This window comes from Schistocerca piceifrons, chromosome 3 (genome assembly GCF_021461385.2).
Source record: "Schistocerca piceifrons isolate TAMUIC-IGC-003096 chromosome 3, iqSchPice1.1, whole genome shotgun sequence".
NCBI lineage: Eukaryota > Metazoa > Arthropoda > Insecta > Orthoptera > Acrididae > Schistocerca > Schistocerca piceifrons.
This window is the reverse complement of record NC_060140.1, coordinates 953408784-953429229: the sequence shown is the minus strand read 5'-3', so window position 1 is coordinate 953429229 and position 20446 is coordinate 953408784. Positions and strand designations below refer to the sequence as shown.

General features: G+C 43.5%; 1 protein-coding gene across 1 annotated transcript in view; it reads right to left on the bottom strand.

Moving 5' to 3' along the window:
* LOC124788170 (troponin C, isoallergen Bla g 6.0101-like) overlaps positions 1-20446 on the bottom strand; it is a 70946-nt gene that overhangs the window by 24643 nt on the left and 25857 nt on the right. The window contains exons 4-5 of the mRNA XM_047255324.1: positions 18002-18121; positions 14004-14135 (exon numbers count right to left, since the gene is read on the bottom strand). Of these exons, the coding sequence (XP_047111280.1) occupies positions 14004-14135; positions 18002-18121 (252 nt within the window). The remainder of the gene's footprint in view (positions 1-14003; positions 14136-18001; positions 18122-20446) is intronic.

Genomic DNA, 20446 nt, shown 5'->3' with positions numbered 1-20446 from the left:
TGCTCGGACGAGTTTTGCTTCAAATTGTATCGAGCGGATGGTCGCGTGCGTGTATGGGGACAACCTCATGAATTCATAGACACTGCATGTCAGCAGGGGATTGTTCAAGCTGGTGGAGGCTCTGTAATGGTGTGGGGCTTGTGCAGTTGGAGTGATATGGGACCCTTGATACGTCTAGATACATGCATCCATTCATATCCACTGTGCATTCCGACGGGCTTGGGCAATTCCAGCAGGACAATGCGACACCCCACACGTCCAGAATTGCTACAGAGTGGCTCCAGGAACACTCTTCTGAGTTTAAAGATTTCCACTGGCCACCAGACTCCCGAGACAAGAACATTATTTGAGCACATCCGGGATGCCTTGCAACGTGCTGCTCAGAGGAGATCTCCACCCCCTCGTACTCTCACGGATTTATGGACTGTCCTGCAGGATTCATGGTGTCAATTCCCTCCGGCCCTACTTCAGACATTAGTCGAGTCCATGCCAGGCCGTGTTGCGGCAGTTCTGCGTGCTCGCGGGGGCCCCACACGATATTAGGCAGGTGTACCAGTTTCTTTGCCTCTTGAGTATGACATTGCTAACGAAAAGTTAGAATCGTTATCGGTCTCATTACAACGACGTTGAAAGACTGCTGACAGATTTACGTCACACAGCAACACCTCTTTGTTGCCGCCATCTTCCCATCATATCATTGTTTAAGTTCGTAATCACCGGACACGGTAGTTGTGTGTTGTTACGGAGCTGTTCCTAGTGTCTTATGGAGCGAAGATATGTGACACTATTGATGTTTATCCGTCCGTCGGTTACGGTATTGAACTCGGCAGCCACTTGGTGTTATTCAAGTGTAGTAGAATGTGTACTGATGCATAGGACCAACCTCTGTCTTCTCTCTTCATTATCAACAACAAAAGAAATGCATTATTCTTCACACGCACCTGTACCTATCACAGCCAGCTACATTGAAACGTTTAATCAATACACGAACAGATAAGGTAGCGTTAAGCGAGAGTCTTGCACCAGGCCATGAACCCCAGGAAGAACGTCCATTATATCCACAACAGGTTGATAATGGATAATTTCAGTCAATGGAAACACACAACTTAACCACTTAGCGTCTTTCACTTTTTCTAGAGCACTCATTCCTGTTTCCCTGGGCATTTCTTTCAGACTGTCCTCACTGCTTGTTAATGTTTATATATTTTTTTGAACATTGACTCCATCAGGAGTTACGTGCATCACGACTGCCACACCAGTATAAGTGACAAAAGGAGATTTAGCATTGGTAGTTGAAGTAGAAATCTTTATTTCTCTTGCAAATCGATTTCAGTTACAACTTGACCATCATCAGTGATGTAGATGAAACAAGAATAAAAAGAACGAGACTGCACTATTACTTACGTACTATATCTGCCCAACTATACAAGTAAGAACTTACAGAAGAGACCATTTGCATCAACAACCTAGTATTAAGGTCCTGTGGACTTATAAATACAAGCAGTAAAACTGCAATATCTGCATATGCCAATGAACAATATTTATCACACCGACGGTACGAATTCAGCTGGGCTAGCTGCTTACAAGGACCTGGGCCACTATGTTCATTGCCACACTTGGACGCAACAGCGCCGTCTTTAATGACCACTATTGCAAAATCTTTTGTTAATAAAAATAGAAGACATAATGAAATGTAGTACCTAATCCACGCACACAACAAGGACATTAAACATGAAATCTGTTGGATGAATAGCAAAATCGTAAAACTGAAGTAAAGTGCTCACGCTCACTAGTGTGTGTTTCAGGAAGCATGTCCCAACGTACTTGGTGTAGCAAGAACCATTCTAGGACATAGTATTGCAACTATTATATTAACATAACACTGAAATAAGTCCAGCTAAACCAAAAGAATTGTTTACATAGTTATACTGTTACAATCCCAACTGTCTACAAGACAGACAATTTTTAAAATATAACTTTTAAATGACGTATATGTATAATCTTTTAAAAACAAAATTAGAAAATTATATTAATCATATTTGGATAAAGTGACACTGGCATCATGTGTTGCCATATCGCGCTCTGGGTGCTTGAAGAATGATTACTCCCGTTTCAAAGTAATTCTTAAATGTATATGATTTTCTACGCCATTTCAAAATGTATGGGTGTAAAAATTAATGCCAGAAGATGTGAGTACAGTCATTCCACCAAGATATAACTATTGACGAATTTGTCATTTGGTTTTCAAAAATTTTTACACTGTATTGTGTACTTGTATACTTACATTATATTTTAAACATTGTCTGTCATATAGACAGTCTGAACTGTATGAGTAAAAAAAGTCAATGTCAAAGAGATTAATGGTGTATCCCAATTCTTTTGGTTCAGCTGGAATTATTTCAGTGTTATGTTAATATAATAGTTGCAGTGCTAGTGCATTCCAGTATGTTTCATGCTACACCATGTACGTTGGGACATGGTTCCTGAAACACACGCTAGAGGGCGTGAGCACTACCAGTTTTATGATTTTGCATTTCATCCTAGAGATTTTACGTTTAATGTTCTTGTTGTGTGCGTGGGTTAGGTACTGCATTTCATTATCTCTTCTATTTCGTTAATAAAAGATTTTGCAATAATTATCATTAAAGACATCGCTGTTGCGTCGAAATCTGGGTTCATAGGTCCTTATAAGCAGGTAGCCCAACTGAATTCGTACCTTGGGTGTCACAAGTGCTCTTCATTGGTATATGCGGATCTTGCAGTTTTACTGCTTGTGTTTGTAAGTCCACAGGGGTTTAATAGTAGGTTGTTGATACAAACGATCTTTTCTGTATGTTCTTACTTGTATAGTTGGGCAGATGTAGTACGTGTGTAATAGTGAAGTCTGATAATTTTATTCTTGTTTTATGTACAGCATTGATGATCGTCATGCTGACTCAAATCGATTTGCAACTGTAATAAATTTCAACTTCATCGACCAATGCTGACCCTCCTTTCGTTATTAATTTCTATATTTGTTTCCAGCAGCATGTGATACTAACTTCTAGATATACCGGGTGATCAAAAAGTCAGTATAAATTTGAAAACTGAATAAATCGCGGAATAATGTAGCTAGAGAGGTACAAATTGACACACATGCTTGGAATGACATGGGATTTTATTAGAACCAAATAAATACAAAAGTTCAAAAAATTACCGACAGATGGCGCTTCATCTAATCAGAATAGCAATAATCAGCATAAGAAAGTAAGACAAAGCAAAGATGATGTTCTTTACAGGAAATGCTCAATATGTCCACCATCATTCCTCAGCAATAGCTGTAGTCGAGGAATAATGTTGTGAACAGCACTGTAAAGCATGTCCGGAGTTATGGCGAGGCATTGGCGTCGGGTGTTGTCTTTCAGCATCCCTAGAGATGTCGGTCGATCACGATACACTTGCGACTTCAGGTAACCCCAAAGCCAATAATCGCACGGACCGAGGTCTGGGGACCTGGGAGGCCAAGCATGACGAAACTGGCGGCTGAGCACACGATCATTACCAAACGACGCGGGCAAGAGATCTTTCACGCGTATAGCAATATTTTTTTGTTCTAATAAAACCCCATGTCATTCCAAGCATGTGTGTCAATTTTTACCTCTCTATCTACGTTATTCCAGGGTTTATTAAGTTTTCAAATTTATACTGACTTTTTGATCACCCGGTATCTTGGCCTAAGCTATCTCGTTCAGCCATTTATTTTTCGGATGTCGTGGTAAAGGAGTCACATCAAGTATGTTTAGCACGCGAAGATTATACGGCAGAATCGTTTTCTTCTGTAACAACTAAAACGGCTTCTGACATCAAATGTAACAGTTGTGTTACTAAATGTGACAGTTCTGTCACTCAATGTAATCACAGTTGTTATAAATTTACTCGGATGCAAATCACTCATGGCCTTTGATGCTTTTACACCAAGTAAAACAGTGAATTTAACTAACATTCATGACATTGTTGTGTCAATTACGATGGTCTCATTATTTCACCCCTCACTAGTGAAAAGTGAACAGATAATTCACTATGAAATGACAACTCTTTTTTTAACAGAACAGATAATTCAATATGAAATTACATTTTTTCTATACTTCCACTATACGAACCAACAATCGTCAGATTTTCTGTAACCATGGGACGGTTTTTAATGTGTACTCTCCACAGATTCCCTGTTTTCGAAGTATCTACACACAACTGCTTTCAGGGCGACTCGCATTAAATAATACTCTTCTCCAGTATTCTTCTCCCTGTCAGTCTAAATTGCCTGCACAGAACTGGTGACATTCGAGCTTGTTAAAACTCTTACTAGTCGCTCTTAAACGGAGAGTATGTTGCAGAGTGACTGTTATAATAAATAATAACAAATAGGAGAACAAAATAATGAATTATGCCTGCAATAATGAAAGAATAATAACTGCGGGATTAAGAATTATAGGGCCCTTCTAACAAGGGAAGCTCCCCAAAGCAAAACCCTCAGATGTAGTGGTGAGATGGCCCAGTGGATACTGGAAACTGGACGCAAATTAGCATAAAAACAGGAAGAACTTGTACTGAATTGTGAAAAAAAGACGAAATAGAAACAGAGAACAGTCCAAGAATAAGAAGCGCAATGTAGAGAACCGGAAAAGGAAATGGCGTCATGGTTAAGTGGTTATGGCGTTGGCTTGTGAAATTGGCGAGCCATGTTCAAACCTCCCTCTTGCAATTTTTTTCTCATCGCTGTTCACTTTGTTCAAATTTGTGCCTGTCGTGGTGTAACGTCCGTTTGCAACAGCGAAGTATGGATCTATAATGACAGTTGATTCTGCAACGGAAAGGAAGTGGCTTTCTAATGGGAATCGCAAACGTTTGATGATAAGCCGACAAGTCAACAGAATCCTGCACCGTAAAACGTGTGGTGTGCCATAACAGCATTAGTAACAGTACGTGTGTCATATGATGAGAACCTCTTATCGACGCACCTAATTTGTAAGGCTGGTAAGTGGGTGATATATGTCTTCTTGCCCGATATAGCTGTTCGTATGAATCTGAATGTGAACACTCTCAAGGAAATGATGAAAACATAATAGTTTGCCGCATAATCTGAAACAAATGAACGTAACAGTTTCACTATATCACAGTTTTTCTGTGCTCTGTCAAAACATGTTTTTAAAATTTTTGAAGTTGCATCCCGTTTTGGAAGCCTTGATTCTTGAATTTCTTTGTTGCAACATAGCTCACATCCTTGATTTGTTGTTTTCTTTTCTGTGAGACGTCCATGTGGTATCTCGGCTGCTCTCACAATTCACCACATTTACATGCGACGGTAACGTATTCTGACCACATGATTCATATTCTATAACCAATGTATGATATAACAACTTCTAAGACTACAGGAAGAGAATAAACATTTCAATGACCGGACGGACAATTCATAATTTCGTGAAAAAAAAGTTGAAAATAAATGGCACGAGAGGGTTTTGAACCCGACTCAACTGCTTCACAGTCAAACACCGTTACCACCTTTTGTTTGAATCTCATTTTGTTCATTATTGTGCGTCCCGTTAGTTCCTGGCGGACATCCCCTGACACCCATTCAAGTTCATCTTTGATGCATTTACGCAGTTCTTTTTTTTTTTTTTTTTTTTTTTTTTGTGGTTACAGATGGTGACTGAACCTCTGACGGAACACGCTGAGCTACCGTTCCAGTGTTAACCACGGCACCATGGCTTCAAAACTCCACTCAATGTTGCACTTGTTAAGCTTGGACTGTTCAGTGTTTCTATTTTGCTTTTTTTTTTTTTTTTACAGTACAGAACACCTTCTCCCTGTTTTCATGTATGATCTGTGTTCAGCTTTTGACGGGGTGTCCATCTTACCACTAAATCTGACGGGTGTGTCATGTGAAGTTTCCCTTGTAAGCAACATTTGTGCACATGCACCAGAAGAATGAAGAAAGGAACATACGGCTGCGTTCTATGACCAACTGTAAGAAACAATCAACAAGATCAATAAAACAACAGACCATTCTTTTTAATTTGCGGGGATCTAGATGCCTATCTTAGAAATCTTCCAGTACGAGAAATAATGGAGAAAATCGAGTGAACGATACTGGAACTAAAACTCTATTCCACAAAAAAGTTGCTTATAATACACGTGTTCAACAGGCAGGTATAAGACGACACTGATTATTTGGAAATGTAGTTACGGTTCTCGCACTATTTCCAATAAAAGGATAATGTTTTCCTGAGCATTCAACTCGTGGTATAGCCTTTTGTCCACAATGAAGACCCAACATCTCTTGGCTTTTCATAAGTGCAGGAGAGTAATGAAAATATAGCGGCTTTGGTATCCAGTTGCCTCGGAAGAACTGTTCGGAATCAGACAGTGTGAACTTAAAGTATATTTCAGTAAAATTAGAGCGTAATGTTCCGTCGATGGCGGAGTCCTTGGAGCACTAACCCGGCTTGGACAACGATGAATAGAGAAAACATTTTTGCCCTTGTCGTAAAAAGAGATCCTCGCATTTCCCTAATTTGATTTAGGGAAATAAAAGAAAAGCGAAATCACGGTTTTCATTCGGATAGTTGAATTGCTCACCTCACGAATATTAGTCCGCTTTCTTAACCACTGTGCTTCCATGAACGGCCGCTTCTACTTTGGTCCTTCTAAAGACTCCTTGGGGAATATTAACACCGCGCTTATTCAAAGACCTTCACTTCATTAAAGTTGATAAAAATATTGTCTCTATTGATGTCGAAGTGGATTGCCAAAGTGAAGTCATCTGGTTGCGTATAACGTGTGCAGGTGAAACCTCGTCAAAGTGTTGGATGTTTTTACCGGCCACCCAATTGCGCTGTGAAAGTTCCAGAATCATTCAAAGAAAATCTACAGTCAGCAGCGCCTAAATACCCAGGTCATGCAATACTAGTTGAACACGATGTTAAGCTGTTGCGGCGTAACAAGCTAGCTACGCCACATTGAGAAGGGAGCCGAAAGGCACGCGTACACACACGCCGACTGGCGTCAAGTCTGGAACAGGATAACTATTGAATGGTAGCAAGAAAAGTACGTAGCTGCTTTATACTTAACTTTTAATCTTTGTTGGTTTACAACGTTCTTCTTGAGACATTTATACGATAACTCTCAAAGTAGGTAAGGCTAATGGCGCCTTGCTAGGTCATAGCCATGGACTTAGCAGAAGGCTATTCTAACTGTCTCTCGGCAAATGAGAGGAAGGCTTCGTCCGTATAGTCGCTAGCAATGTCGTCCGTACAACTGGGGCGAGTGCTAGTCCGTATCTCGAGACCTGCCTTGTGGTGGCGCTCGGTCTGCGATCACACAGTGGCGACACGCGGGTCCGACATGTACTAAATGGACCGCGGCCGATTTAAAGCTACCACCTAGCAAGTGTGGTGTCTGGCAGTGACACCACATAAGCTATCAAGTATAGAATGGGATATCTGTGGATTCAATGCGGGGGAACATACAGAAAGACATGCGAAATAATTTTGAACACGTCTACTGAAAATTGTCTTGAGCAGCTAGGTCGGCACCCCACGCACGATGGTAATATTTAGGCCTTGTAGCTACAAATAGGCCAGATCTTAGCGACAATGTCAGTATAGACACGGGGATTAGCGATCACAATGTCTTTATAGCAGGCTATGGTTACGAAAGTTAATCAATCAGTCAAGAAGGCTAGGAGAGTGTTTCTGCTCGATAGAGCAGATAAGCAGTTTCTAGCACCTCACTTAGAGAGTGAACTGAAGTCACTTAGTTCCAGTAAGAGGGACGTAGAGACATTAGGGTCAAAGTTCAAGCAGATTCTAAATCGTCGTCTGGAGCGGTATGTGCCTAGTAAGTGAATAAAGGGTGGAAAAGACCCACCATGGTTTAACAACGAAATTCGGGAAACGATGACGAAGCAGAGACTGTTCCACTCTAAGTTCAAAAGAGAACGCACAAATGACGACAAGCGAAGGTTAGCAGAGATTCGTGCGTCTGCGAAAAGATCTATGCGCAAAGCATACGACTTCCACCGTCATACGTTAGCAAAAGATCTGCTAGAGAACACGAGAAAATTCTGGTCCTAGGTAAAATCGTTAAGCCGGTCTAAGGTTTCCATTCAGTCCCTTGTTGACCAGGTTGGTGGGTTAGTGCGGCAGTTCAAGATAGCAAAACGAAAGGCGAAGTTTTAAATTTCGCGTTCAAGAAATCGTTCCCACAGGAGAATCGTACAAACATACTATCATTTAATCACCGGACAGACTATTCGGTTTTACAAAGAGTACTCTATGGCATTCGCCCCTTACCTAGCTTGCGTGTATAACGAATGTCTCACCCAGCACAAAGTCCCACAAGCGACTGGAAAAAAGCGCAGGTGACTCCTCTATACAAGAAGCGTAAAAGAACGGACTCGCAAAATTACAGACCAATATCATTAACTTCGGTTTGCAGCGGAGTCCTTAAACATATTCTCTGTTCGAAATAATAAATTTTCTTGAGACTGAGAGGCTTATGCCCACGAATCGTCATGATTTTAGAAAGCGCCGCTCGTGCGAAACTTGGCTTGCCCTTTTCTCACATGATATGCTGCGAGCTATGGATGAAGGGCAACAGGCAGGTACCATACTTCCATATTTTTAGATTTCCGGAAAGCATTTGAAACGGTGTCCCAATTTGCAGACTGTTAAAGAAGGTACGAGCATACGGAATAAGTTCACAGATATGTGAGTGGCTCGAAGACTACGTAAGTAATAGAATCCAGTATGTCGTCCTCGGCGGCGAGTGTTCATCAGAGACAAGGGAGTCGTCAGGAGTGCCCCAGGGAAGTGTGATAGTACCGCTGCTGTCCCCTGTATACACAAATGATTTGGCGTAAATGGTGGGCAACAATCTGCGGTTGTTTGCCGATGATGCTGTGGTGTGCGGTAAGGTGTCCAAGTTGAGTGAGTGTAGGAAAATAGAAGACGAAGTAGACAAAATTTGTAGTTGGTGTGATTAATGGCAGCTAGCATTAAATGTGAGAAAATGTGAGTTAATGCGGTTGAGCCGGCCGTGGTGGACGAGCGCTTCTAGGCGCTACAGTCCGCGCGACCGCAACGGTCGCAGGTTCGAATCCTGCCTCGGGCATGGATGTGTGTGACGTCCTTAGGTTAGTGAGGTTTAAGTAGTTCTACGTTCTAGGGGACTGATGACCTCAGACGTTAAGTCTCACAGTGCTCAGAGCCTTTTTTGAATGCGGCTGAGTAGAAAAAACCAACCGGTAATGTTCCGATACAGCATTAGTAGCGTCCCGCTTGACACAGTCATGTGGTTTACGAGGTGCATTCAAGTTCTAAGGCCTCCGATTTTTTTTCTAATTAACTACTCACCCGAAATCGATGAAACTGGCGTTACGTCTCGACGTAATCACCCTGCAGACGTACGCATTTTTCACAACGCTGACGCCATGATTCCATGGCAGCTGCGAAGGCTTCTTTAGGAGTCTGTTTTGACCACTGGAAAATCGCTGAGGCAATAGCTGCACGGCTGGTGAATGTGCGGCCACGGAGAGTGTCTTTCATTGTTGGAAAAATCCAAAAGTCACTAGGAGCCAGGTCAGGTGAATAGGGAGCATGAGGAATCACTTCAAAGTTGTTATCACGAAGAAACTGTTGCGTAACGTTAGCTCGATGTGCGGGTGCGTTGTCTCGGTGAAACAGCACACGCGCAGCCCTTCCTGGATGTTTTTGTTGCAGTGCAGGAAGGAATTTGTTCTTCAGACCATTTTCGTAGGATGCACCTCTTACCGTAGTGCCCTTTGGAACGCAATCGGTAAGGATTACGCCCTCACTGTCCCAGAACATGGACACCATCATTTTTTCAGCACTGGCGGTTACCCGAAATTTTTTTGGTGGCAGTGAATCTGTGTGCTTCCATTGAGCTGACTGGCGCTTTGTTTCTGGATTGAAAAATGCCATCCACGTCTCATCCATTGTCACAACCCACGAAAAGAAAGTCCCATTCCTGCTGTCATTGCGCATCAACATTGCTCAGCAACATGGGACGGGCAGCCGTGTGGTCGTCCGTCAGCATTCGTGGCACCCACCTGGATGACACTTTTCGCATTTTCAGGTCGTCATGCAGGATTGTGTGCACAGAACCCACAGAAATGCCAACTCTGGAGGCGATCTGTTCAACAGTCATTCGGCGATCCCCCAAAACAATTCTCTCCACTTTCTCGATCGTGTCGTCAGACCGGCTTGTGCGAGCCCGAGGCTGTTTCGGTTTGTTGTCACACGATGTTCTGCCTTCATTAAACTGTCGCACCCACGAACGCACTTTCGACACATCCATAACTCCGTCACCACATGTCTCCTTCAACTGTCGATGAATTTCAATTGGTTTCACACCACGCAAATTCAGAAAACGAATGAATGCACGCTGTTCAAGTAAGGAAAACGTCGCCATTTTAAGTATTTAAAACAGTTCTCATTCTCGCCGCTGGCGGTAAAATTCCATCTGCCGTACGGTGCTGCCATCTCTGGGACGTATTGACAATGAACGCGGCCTCATTTTAAAGCAATGCGCATGTTTCTATCTCTTTCCAGTCCGGAGAAAAAAAATCGGAGGCCTTAGAACTTGAATGCACCTCGTAAATATCTGGTCGTAATGTAGCAAAGCGATATGACATGGTACGAGCATGTGAAGACTGTGTAAGGGAAGACGAATAGTCGACTTTGGTTACTGGGAGAATTTTAGAAAAGTGTTGTTCATTTGTAAAGGAGACCGTATATAGGACGCTGGTGCAACCTACTCTTGAATACCACTCAAGTGTTTGGGATCCGTACCAGGTCGGATTGATGGTGGACATCAAAGCAATTCAAAGGCAGAGTACTAGATTTGTTACCGGTAGGTTCGAACAATACGTTAAGTCTTACGGAGATGCTTCAGGAGCTCAGATGGGAATCCCTGGAGGGAGAACGACATTCTTTTCGAAGAACAATGTTGAGAAAATTTAGAGACCCAGTATTTCAAACTTACTGACGAATGATTCTACTTCCGCCAACGTGCATTGCGAGGAACCTACACAAACGTACGATACGGGAAATTAGGGTTCATTAGGAGGCATACATACAATCGTTCTCCCCCGCTCTATTTGAGAGGGGAACAGGAAAGTAAATGACTAGTACTGGTACAGGATACCCTGCGCAACGCACTGCACTTGGCTTGCGGAGTATCTATGTAGATGTATAAATTCTCACTACTACAGGGAGGTCCAGTGACTGCTAAGAACAAGCACAAACTGTCGTAAAATTACCCTCCTGAGACAACAGAACATTGTGTAATACTACTTCGAAAATACTAATATTGCAGTAATTAAACAATTTTCCAACTTCATGATCCTTATAAACATAGTTATCCGGCAGTTAGATAGCAATAAATTGCTCTGTAATGGAAAATGGGTATGAAGACAAATACAGGCGTATTGGAGTGAGTGAAGTATGATCCAGGCAAAACAATGCATAGGGGAAAAAACGGGTGCAACCAGTTTTCCGGAACACAACTTTACACCGTTATTCAGAACGGAATATTATGACCATCATCATCATCATCTGCATTGGATTTTTAGCATTTTGCTAAATGCCAGAATCATAATCGCCAAAATGGACGTTAAACTTCCTGGAAGTCAGGCTCGTCCAAACTGTGCCCCGGGCGAATTCGTATGTTGTCGCAGTGGCCGAGCCGTCTCGCTTAGCTGGCCGTGCGGACCGCCCGAACGCCAGCCGATAGAAATATTTGTTCGCCCGTTTTCCCTTCTGGCAGAGGACGTCTCACAAGAGCTTCAACTACAGCTGATTGACCTGCAGTGCCATATCCGCCTGACGGACCACTTTCTTATGTGTTAAACTTTGGGTGACTTTTACAGCTGTCTTCCACGAGAGAAATATCCTCTATTGCACAAGCACGCGGTCAAAGTTCTCTCAATGTTTGGTTCCACGTATATTGGTGAGCGCTTTTTCTCTCTTCTAAAACTTGCTAAAACCGTTTATTCCTTGGCGATAAAAATTTGACCAGTTCTTTGAGGTTAGCAGTCCCACAGAATATTTTACCAAGCCTAGACAAAATCGTTTCCTCGAAAAAGAAAAACGTGTAAAATGTTAATTGTCTTCTTTCACAATGTTGACTGTAAGAATTAAGGAGGTTTATAACCTTAATTCTATTTTAATAAGTTTTCAAACTTCGTCAGTTAACATTATTACGTACAAAACAACAAACTAAGGATCCGATTTCTAAACTGTGAAAAGGGATACAAAGAATTGTAGCACAAAGTATAACAAAAAATACTTACTTGTAACCACCAACAGTAACAATAAGACTCTATATCCCTTACACAAAATTAACTCTAAAAGAGAATATTTTGTTTACGTTAGATCTGACCGTGTGACAGTCCAGCGCAGAGCAGTGCTGTGCGGTCTCACTCGGTCTGCAGCTCTCTCTCTCTCTCTCTCTCTCTCTCTCTCTCTCTCTCTCTCTCTGTCTCACTCTCCCTCCCCCCTCCTATGGCGACACTAGCAACACACGGTGGCGGACGGGGCGCTGAACTACATTGCATTGCGCCTGCGGCGCGTGGGCGCAATTCTTGGATGAGCTTGCTGTAAGTACGAGGTGCATTCAAGTTCTAAGGCCTCCGTTCTCCGGACTGGAAAGAGATAGAACCATGCGCATTGTTTTAAAATGAGGCCGCGTTCATTGTCAATACGTCCCAGAGATGGCAGCACCGTACGGCAGATGGAATTTTACCGCCAGCGGCGAGAATGAGAACTGTTTTAAATACTTAAAATATAGACGTTTTCCTTACTTGAACAGCGTGCAATCATTCGTTTTCTGAATTTGCGTGGTATGAAACCAATTGAAATTCATCGACAGTTGAAGGAGACATGTGGTGATGGAGTTATGGATGTGTCGAAAGTGCATTCATGGGTGCGACAGTATAATGAAGGCAGAACATCGTGTGACAACAAACCGAAACAACCTCAGGCTCGCACAAGCCGGTCTGACGACATGATCGAGAAAGTGGAGAGAATTGTTTTGGGGGATCGCTGAATGACTGTTGAACAGATCGCCTCCGGAGTTGGCATTTCTGTGGGTTCTCTGCACACAATCCTGCATGACGACTTGAAAATGCGAAAAGTGTCATCCAGGTGGGTGCCACGAATGCTGACGGACGACCACATGGCTGCCCGTGTGCCATGTTGCCAAGCAATGTTGACGCGCAACGACAGCATGAATGGGACTTTCTTTTCGTCGGTTGTGACAATGGATGTGCCGTGGATGCCATTTTCCAATCCAGAAACAAAGCGCCAGTCAGCTCAATGGAAGCACACAGATTCAGCGCCACCAAAAAAATTTCGGGTAACCGCCAGTGCTGGAAAAATGATGGTGTCCATGTTCTGGGACAGCGAGGGCTTAATCCTTACCCATTGCGTTCCAAAGGGCACTACGGTAACAGGTGCATCGTACGAAAATGTTTTGAAGAACAAATTCCTTCCTGCACTGCAACAAAAACGTCCGGGAAGGGCTGCGCGTATGCTGTTTCACCAAGACAACGCACCCGCACATCGAGCTAACGTTACACAACAGTTTCTTCGTGATAACAACTTTCAAGTGATTCCTCATGGTCCCTACTCACCTGACCTGGCTCCTAGTGACTTTTGGCTTTTTCCAACAATGAAAGACACTCTCCATGGCCGCACATTCACCAGCCGTGCTGCTATTGCCTCAGCGATTTTCCAGTGGTCAAAACAGACTCCTAAAGAAGCCTTCGCCGCTGCCACGGAATCATGGCGTCAGCGTTGTGAAAAATGTGTACGTCTGCAGGGCGATTACGTCGAGAAGTAACGCCAGTTTCATCGATTTCGGGTGAGTAGTTAATTAGAAAAAAAATCGGAGGCCTTAGAACTTGAATGCACCTTGTACTTTGATAATGGCGCAAAAGTCCATACCTTCGAAATCAACGGTCCCGGAGCCGTCCGAGTCGATCTCTTCGATCATCATGTCGAGCTCTTCCTGCGTGATCTTGTCGTCCAGCTCTCGCAGGATCTCCCTCAGGACTCCGGTCGTGATGTAGCCGTTACCTGCAAACAAAAGGACTCTGTGACCTCGGTACACGGCGATGCGTAGAAGCACTGGAAAATGCACTGTGTGTAATTGGATGGACCGTTCTGACAGTATTTTCTGCATCAACAAATTTGTTCAGCAAATCGCAGAAACAGCACGTGGCGATGGGTACTTTACCTGCCTACAAAGATTTACTACTATAGATCGTCGATGTTTAGGCATCGAACTGTTTAACTAAACGAGTGTGTCCAATAGCAAGTAAACTTCAGAAAATTGCTTGCAAAAACTACTTCTGAAAAGGTGTTTGACGTAGAAACACCCCCGGCAAGCCGACTTCGCGCAAAATTCGTCAGCTTGCAGAAGTAACTTCCGTAACCTTCTTGCTACAAGTACTTGACGAACTGGCCAACTGCTGGAAGTTTTTCTCAAACTTTCAGAAGTTTAGTGTGCTCATTACCGGCAAGAAAATGTCAGTGCCGAAAAGGAGAAGGGTGCAAAGACTGACGGCCCAAAACAGATGTACCACTGCAACCCCTAAACGTATATAATCGACCACCACAATCAAAGAAGCCCGAAATTAATTTACAGATTTCCTTCTTTCACGAGAAGGGGAAGCAGAATGGTAGTAGAGAAGTCTTTAAATTTTGGCTGATTTTTAATTGTACCATAAGCAAATATGCATTGCGTTTGTAATAAAAGTAATAGGCGAAGAGAAATTAAAAGGCCACATATTAAAGGCCATCTCTTGGTGGTACAAGTTGCCGCGTTTTTGTATCCTTTTATCAAATATTTGATTCCACAATTAGCAAGGGATGGTCAAAACTAGCATACTACATTCTGAGAAAGATTTTAGTCTGATCGAATTTCTCTGATTTCGCCAGCACGAGTCGCTGGCACTCTCAAAGGTTCATCCTCCATCAACAGTCTGCCACCGGCGATGGAGCGTGGATCTCTGACAAACTGCTGGCTAAACAGTAGAAAAATCGTTATACACCGTCGGAAGATCGCGAGGCGGAAGCCAACAGGCAACACATCAAACTAAATCACTTTCATGTATCTTGCGCACTGAAGTGCCAAAGACACTGCTATAGACATGCGTATTCAAAGAGAGAGATTTGCAAACAGGCAAAATACGGCACTGCGGTCGGAAAGGCCTATATAAGACAAGAAGGGTCTGTCGCAGTTGTTTGATCGGCTACTGCTGTTACAATGGCAGGCTATAAAGATTTAAGTGAGTTTGAACGTGGTGTTATAGTCGGCGCACGAGCGATGGGACACAGCATCTCACAAGTAGCGATGAAGTGGGGATTTTCCAGTACGACCATTCCACGAGTCTACTGTGAATACCAGGAAACCAGTAAAACATCTAAGCTCCGACATCGCTGCGGACTCAGAAAGAACCTGCAAGAACGGGACCAACGACGACTGAAGAGAATCCTTCAACGTGACAGAAGTACAACCATTCCCCAAATTGTTGAAGATTTCAACGCTGGGCCATTAACAAGTGTCAGCTTGCGAGCTGTTTAACGAAACATCATCAATATCGCCATTCCGAGCCGAAGGTCCACTCGAGCACACTTGATGACTGCGCGACACAAAGCTATACGCCTCGTCTGGGCCCGTCAACACCGACATTGGACTGTTGATGACTGGATACATGTTGCCTGGTTGAACAAGTCTCGTTTCAAATTGAATCTAGCGGATGAACGTGTACGGCTATGAAGACATGGAGCCTGCATGTCAGCAAGGGACTGTTCCAGTTGGTGGAGGCTCTGTAATGGTGTGGGGCGTGTGTAATTGAAGTGATATGGGACCCCTGATACGTGTAGATAAGACTATGACAGGTGACACGAACTTACGCATACTGTCCGCTTATCTGCATCCATTCATGTCCATTGTACATTCCGATGGACTTGGGCAATTCCAGCAGGACAATGCGACACCCAACACGTCCAGAACTGTTACAGAGTGGCTCCAGGAACACTCTTCTCACAAGGGAACCTCCCCATCGCACCCCCCTCAGATTTAGTTATAAGTTGGCACAGTGGATAGGCCTTGAAAAACTATACACAGATCAATCGAGAAAACAGGAAGAAGTTGTGTGGAACTATGAAAAAATAAGCAAAATATATACAAACTGAGTAGTCCATGTGTATCATAAGCAATATCAAGGATAGCGGTAGCTCAAGAGCGCCGTGGTCCCGTGGTTAGCGTGAGCAGCTGCGGAGCGAGAGGTCCTTGGTTAAAGTCCTACCCCGAGTGAAAATTTTAATTTTTTATTTTCAGACAATTATTATCTGTCAGTCCGTCCGTCCGATGCGAGGTAACTGCACTGTAGTATGGGGACGCTACACCTAAACAAACATCGAAACACACGTCGTCAGTCGACAACAGCGCAGGGAAGGGAGAGTATTGCTGCTAACGAGGATCCCTCCCTGGCTGGCAGTTGACTGTTTGCTACTATGGACGAGAGTGCATTAAATACGTGAGATGTATTCCGTGGGCAATATGAATCCAGCAAATATAGCTCGCGGCTTCAATAACAATCGCACGGTTTTGCGGTGCGGTCGCAAAACACAGACACTAAACTTATTACAATGAACAGAGACGTCAATAAACGAACGGACAGGTCATAGCTTTGCGAAAATTAAGAATGTAAACTTTTCGCTCGAGCGAAGACTTGAACCTAGGACCTCTCGTTCCACAGCTGCTCACGCTAACCACGGGACCACGGCGCGCCTGAGGTCAGACTGTCCTTCATGTTGCCTATCTTGCACATGGACTACTCAGTTTGTATTTTTGCTTATTTTTTTTCATAGTTCCACACAACTTCTTCCTGTTTTCTCGATTAATCTGTGTTCAGTGTTTCAAGACCTATCGACTGTGCCAACTTATAACTAAATCTGAGGGGGGTGCGATGGGGAGGTTCCCTTGTGAGAGCGGCGCGGGGTAGCCGCGCGGTCTGGGCGCCTTGTCACGGTCCGCGTGGCGCCCCCCGTCGTAAGATCGGGTCCTCCGTCGGGTATGGTTGTGTGTGTTGTCCTTAGCGTAAGTTAGTTTAAGTTAGATGAAGTAGTGCGTAAGCTTAGGGACCGATGAGCTCAGCAGGGTGGTCCCATAAGCACTTACTACAGATTTCCAAATTTTTTAGTCTTCTGAGTTTAAACACTTCCACTGGCCACCAAACCCCCCCAGACATGAACATTATTGAGCATATCTGAGATGCCTTGCAGCGTGCTGTTCAGAAGAGATCTCCACTCCCTCGAACTTTTGCGGGTTTATGTACAGCCCTGCGGGATTCGTGGTGTTTATTCCCTCCAGTACTACTTCAGACATTAGTCGAGTCCATGCCATATCGAGTTGCGGCACTTCTGCCTGCTTTCTGGGGCCCTACACGATTTTAGGCATTTGTAACAGTTTCATTGGCTCCTCAGTGTACATACAATGGATTTCGTAATTGATTTACTTAAAGTCTAATGTAGCAAATAACAAGTCACTTTTGTCTGACTTCCGCAGAATATTTCAGTAATTAATTGAAGGGCTTATTCCAATAGTGGTACAAGTCCATTACCTCCACGTTTCTGCCTAGAATGCTTCTGAAATTAATGATCCAAACAAACAGAAAGAAAGATTCATCTCCAGCAGGAAGCCATATGCTCGAATATTTCTGGTATGTCAACTGCAGGTGTTTCAGCGCTCATTTAACTTTAGGACTCTGTATCTGAAAATGAACAAAAATGGTCTTGTACCACTATTGAAGTAAGCTCTTCAATTGTCCCTTTGTTTTGAATTTGAATGCAATCTTTGAACACAGTGTCTGCACATCGAAAATAAACTAGATTGATTCCTGAGGGTGGGCGCGCCGTTGCGGTCCACAACTCACCCTCCTTGTCGTACAGGCGGAAGGCCTCCCGCAGCTCCTCTTGCATCGCCTCCGCGTCCTCCTCAACCAGGAACCTGGCCGCCAGGATGACGAACTCGTCAAAGCCCAGCTGGCCCAAGCCTGCAACCACAGGAGGCAGCGTTTGAGGGGTCACTCTAGCTGAGGAGAGATGGTGGTTGTTGGGATGTTTAAGGGGGACTAAACAGCTAAGGTCATCAGTCCCCCAGCTGAGGAGAGACCAGCAAATCATGCAGCCAGCGTGTGTGTGTGTGTGTTTCTGGAATGTAAACATTGGTTGGCTAGCGGGTAAGCAGGGGTGATGCTACAGATACGAAGAGCTGAGGGTCATTTCTCGGTCGGTTCTGCGATTTTATTGAGAGTTACTTTTTGCTTCTTTCACCTGAGGCCATGGTTTCTTAGTGCGAAAAATCTGACTGCGCTGTGTTTCGGAGTCCACGTTTAATTTTATGTTTCCACGTAACTAGCTATATACTCTTTATCGACTAGATTTGCTATTTACAGAATGAGATTTTCACTCTGCAGCGGAGTGTGCGCTGATATGAAACTTCCTGGCAGATTAAAACTGTGTACCGGACCGAGACTCGAACTCGGGAGCTTTGCCTTTCGCGGGCAAGTGCTCTACCAACTGAGCTACCCAAGCGCGACTCACGCCCCCTCCTCACAGCTTTAATTCCGGCAGTACCTCGTCTCCTACCTTCCAAACTTTGCAGAAGCTCTCCTGCGAATCTCGCAGAACATCCCCCAGGCTGTGGCTAAGCCATGTCTCCGCAACATCCTCTGCTGCAGAACTACAGCAAGGTTCCATCCAGGACTTATAATGTTATAACAACATATTATGGTTTTGTGAGTAATAAAGCTTTTTGTTTCTCCTACATTTCTTAAAAAATAAAATAAAAAAAGTCGGCAGAGCTCTTCCTCGCGAAGGGCAAAGAGTCTGAGTTCGACCCTCGTTCAGCACATAGTTTTTATCTGCCAAGAAGTTTCACTGTGTAGTTAATCAATATAAAGAATTTAGATGCATCTTGTGGACTGGTATTTGCTTAAAGATTGTATGTATGTATGTTTGCTTAAAGATTGTATGTAGTGTGAGTACAAATTCATAATGGAAAAATTGTCTGTAAAATATTACTGACCAAGAAATTTTTTCTTCACATTAATTCCTTCTATACTGTTGTCATACACTTCTGTTAGAGGTCGCTTATTCATTACCATAGATATTATTATTATACCATACAAATTTCAGTGTTTATCAACTCAGGATGTCTGGTTAGAAGTTGAAGGCCTTAATATTGCCATCTGAAACAACTGTATAAATAAGTTCAATGGTTCAAATGGCTCTGAGCACTATGGGACTTAACATCTGTGGTCATCAGTCCCCTAGAACTTAGAACTACTTAAACCTAACTAACCTAATGACATCACACACCTCCATGCCAGAGGCAGGATTCGAACCTGCGACCGTAGCAGTTGCGCGGTTCCGGACTGCGCGCCTAGAACCGCTAGACCACCGCGGCCGGCTATAAATAAGTAAATGATACTACGTCTGATCAGTATATAACACTTTTTAAAGAGGAATCTCACTGCACCGTTAGGAGACAATGCTATAACAGTTTATAAGCTAAACAAAAAAATAAGTCCGAAGAAATAATCCAATCCTAAAAAAGAAGATCGAAACAGCTGTGAGATCTAAAGAATAAACAGTATAGAAATTGGAAAGATTATAAACAAGAGACTGACAGTAGTGGCTGTCGTATTATGAAGGTCACAGATTAGTTTTACAGAAGGAACATGCATTTCCTGACGTACGCAAGTAGTTTTTAAAGTTTTTACGAGTAGCTGTGGAATGTGACACCAATCTTTTTTTAATGGAACTATATTTTTTGCAGTACCGAAAAGAGACATCGAAGAGCAATTCAACGACATAACATATGTGAAACTTGTTCAAATTGTAGCGCAAAGTTTCTATATTTGCAAAGACAGCCGCGCGGTTAGAGGCGCCATGTCACGGATTTGCGCGGCCACTCGCGCCGGAGGTTCGAGTCCTCCCTCGGGCATGGATGTGTGTATTGTTCTCAGCATGAATTCATTTAAGTAGTGTGTAAGTCTAGGGACCTATGACCTCACCAGTTTGGTCCCTTAGGAATTCACATTTGAACATTTGTAAAGACAGATCACCAGGGCTTGGCAGTATCATAAAGCCTTTCCGCAATACAAAATTTACGACATTCGCCTCAATCGAATAGTGCTCCAATTTTTCGTCTGCCTTGTACACTGCCGGCCGGGGTGGCCGAGCGGTTCTAGGTGCTACAGTCTTGAACCGAGCGACCGCTACGGTCGCAGGTTCGAATCCTGCCTCGGGCTTGGATGTGTGTGATGTCCTTAGGTTAGTTAGGTTTAAGTAGCTCTACGTTCTAGGGGACTGAC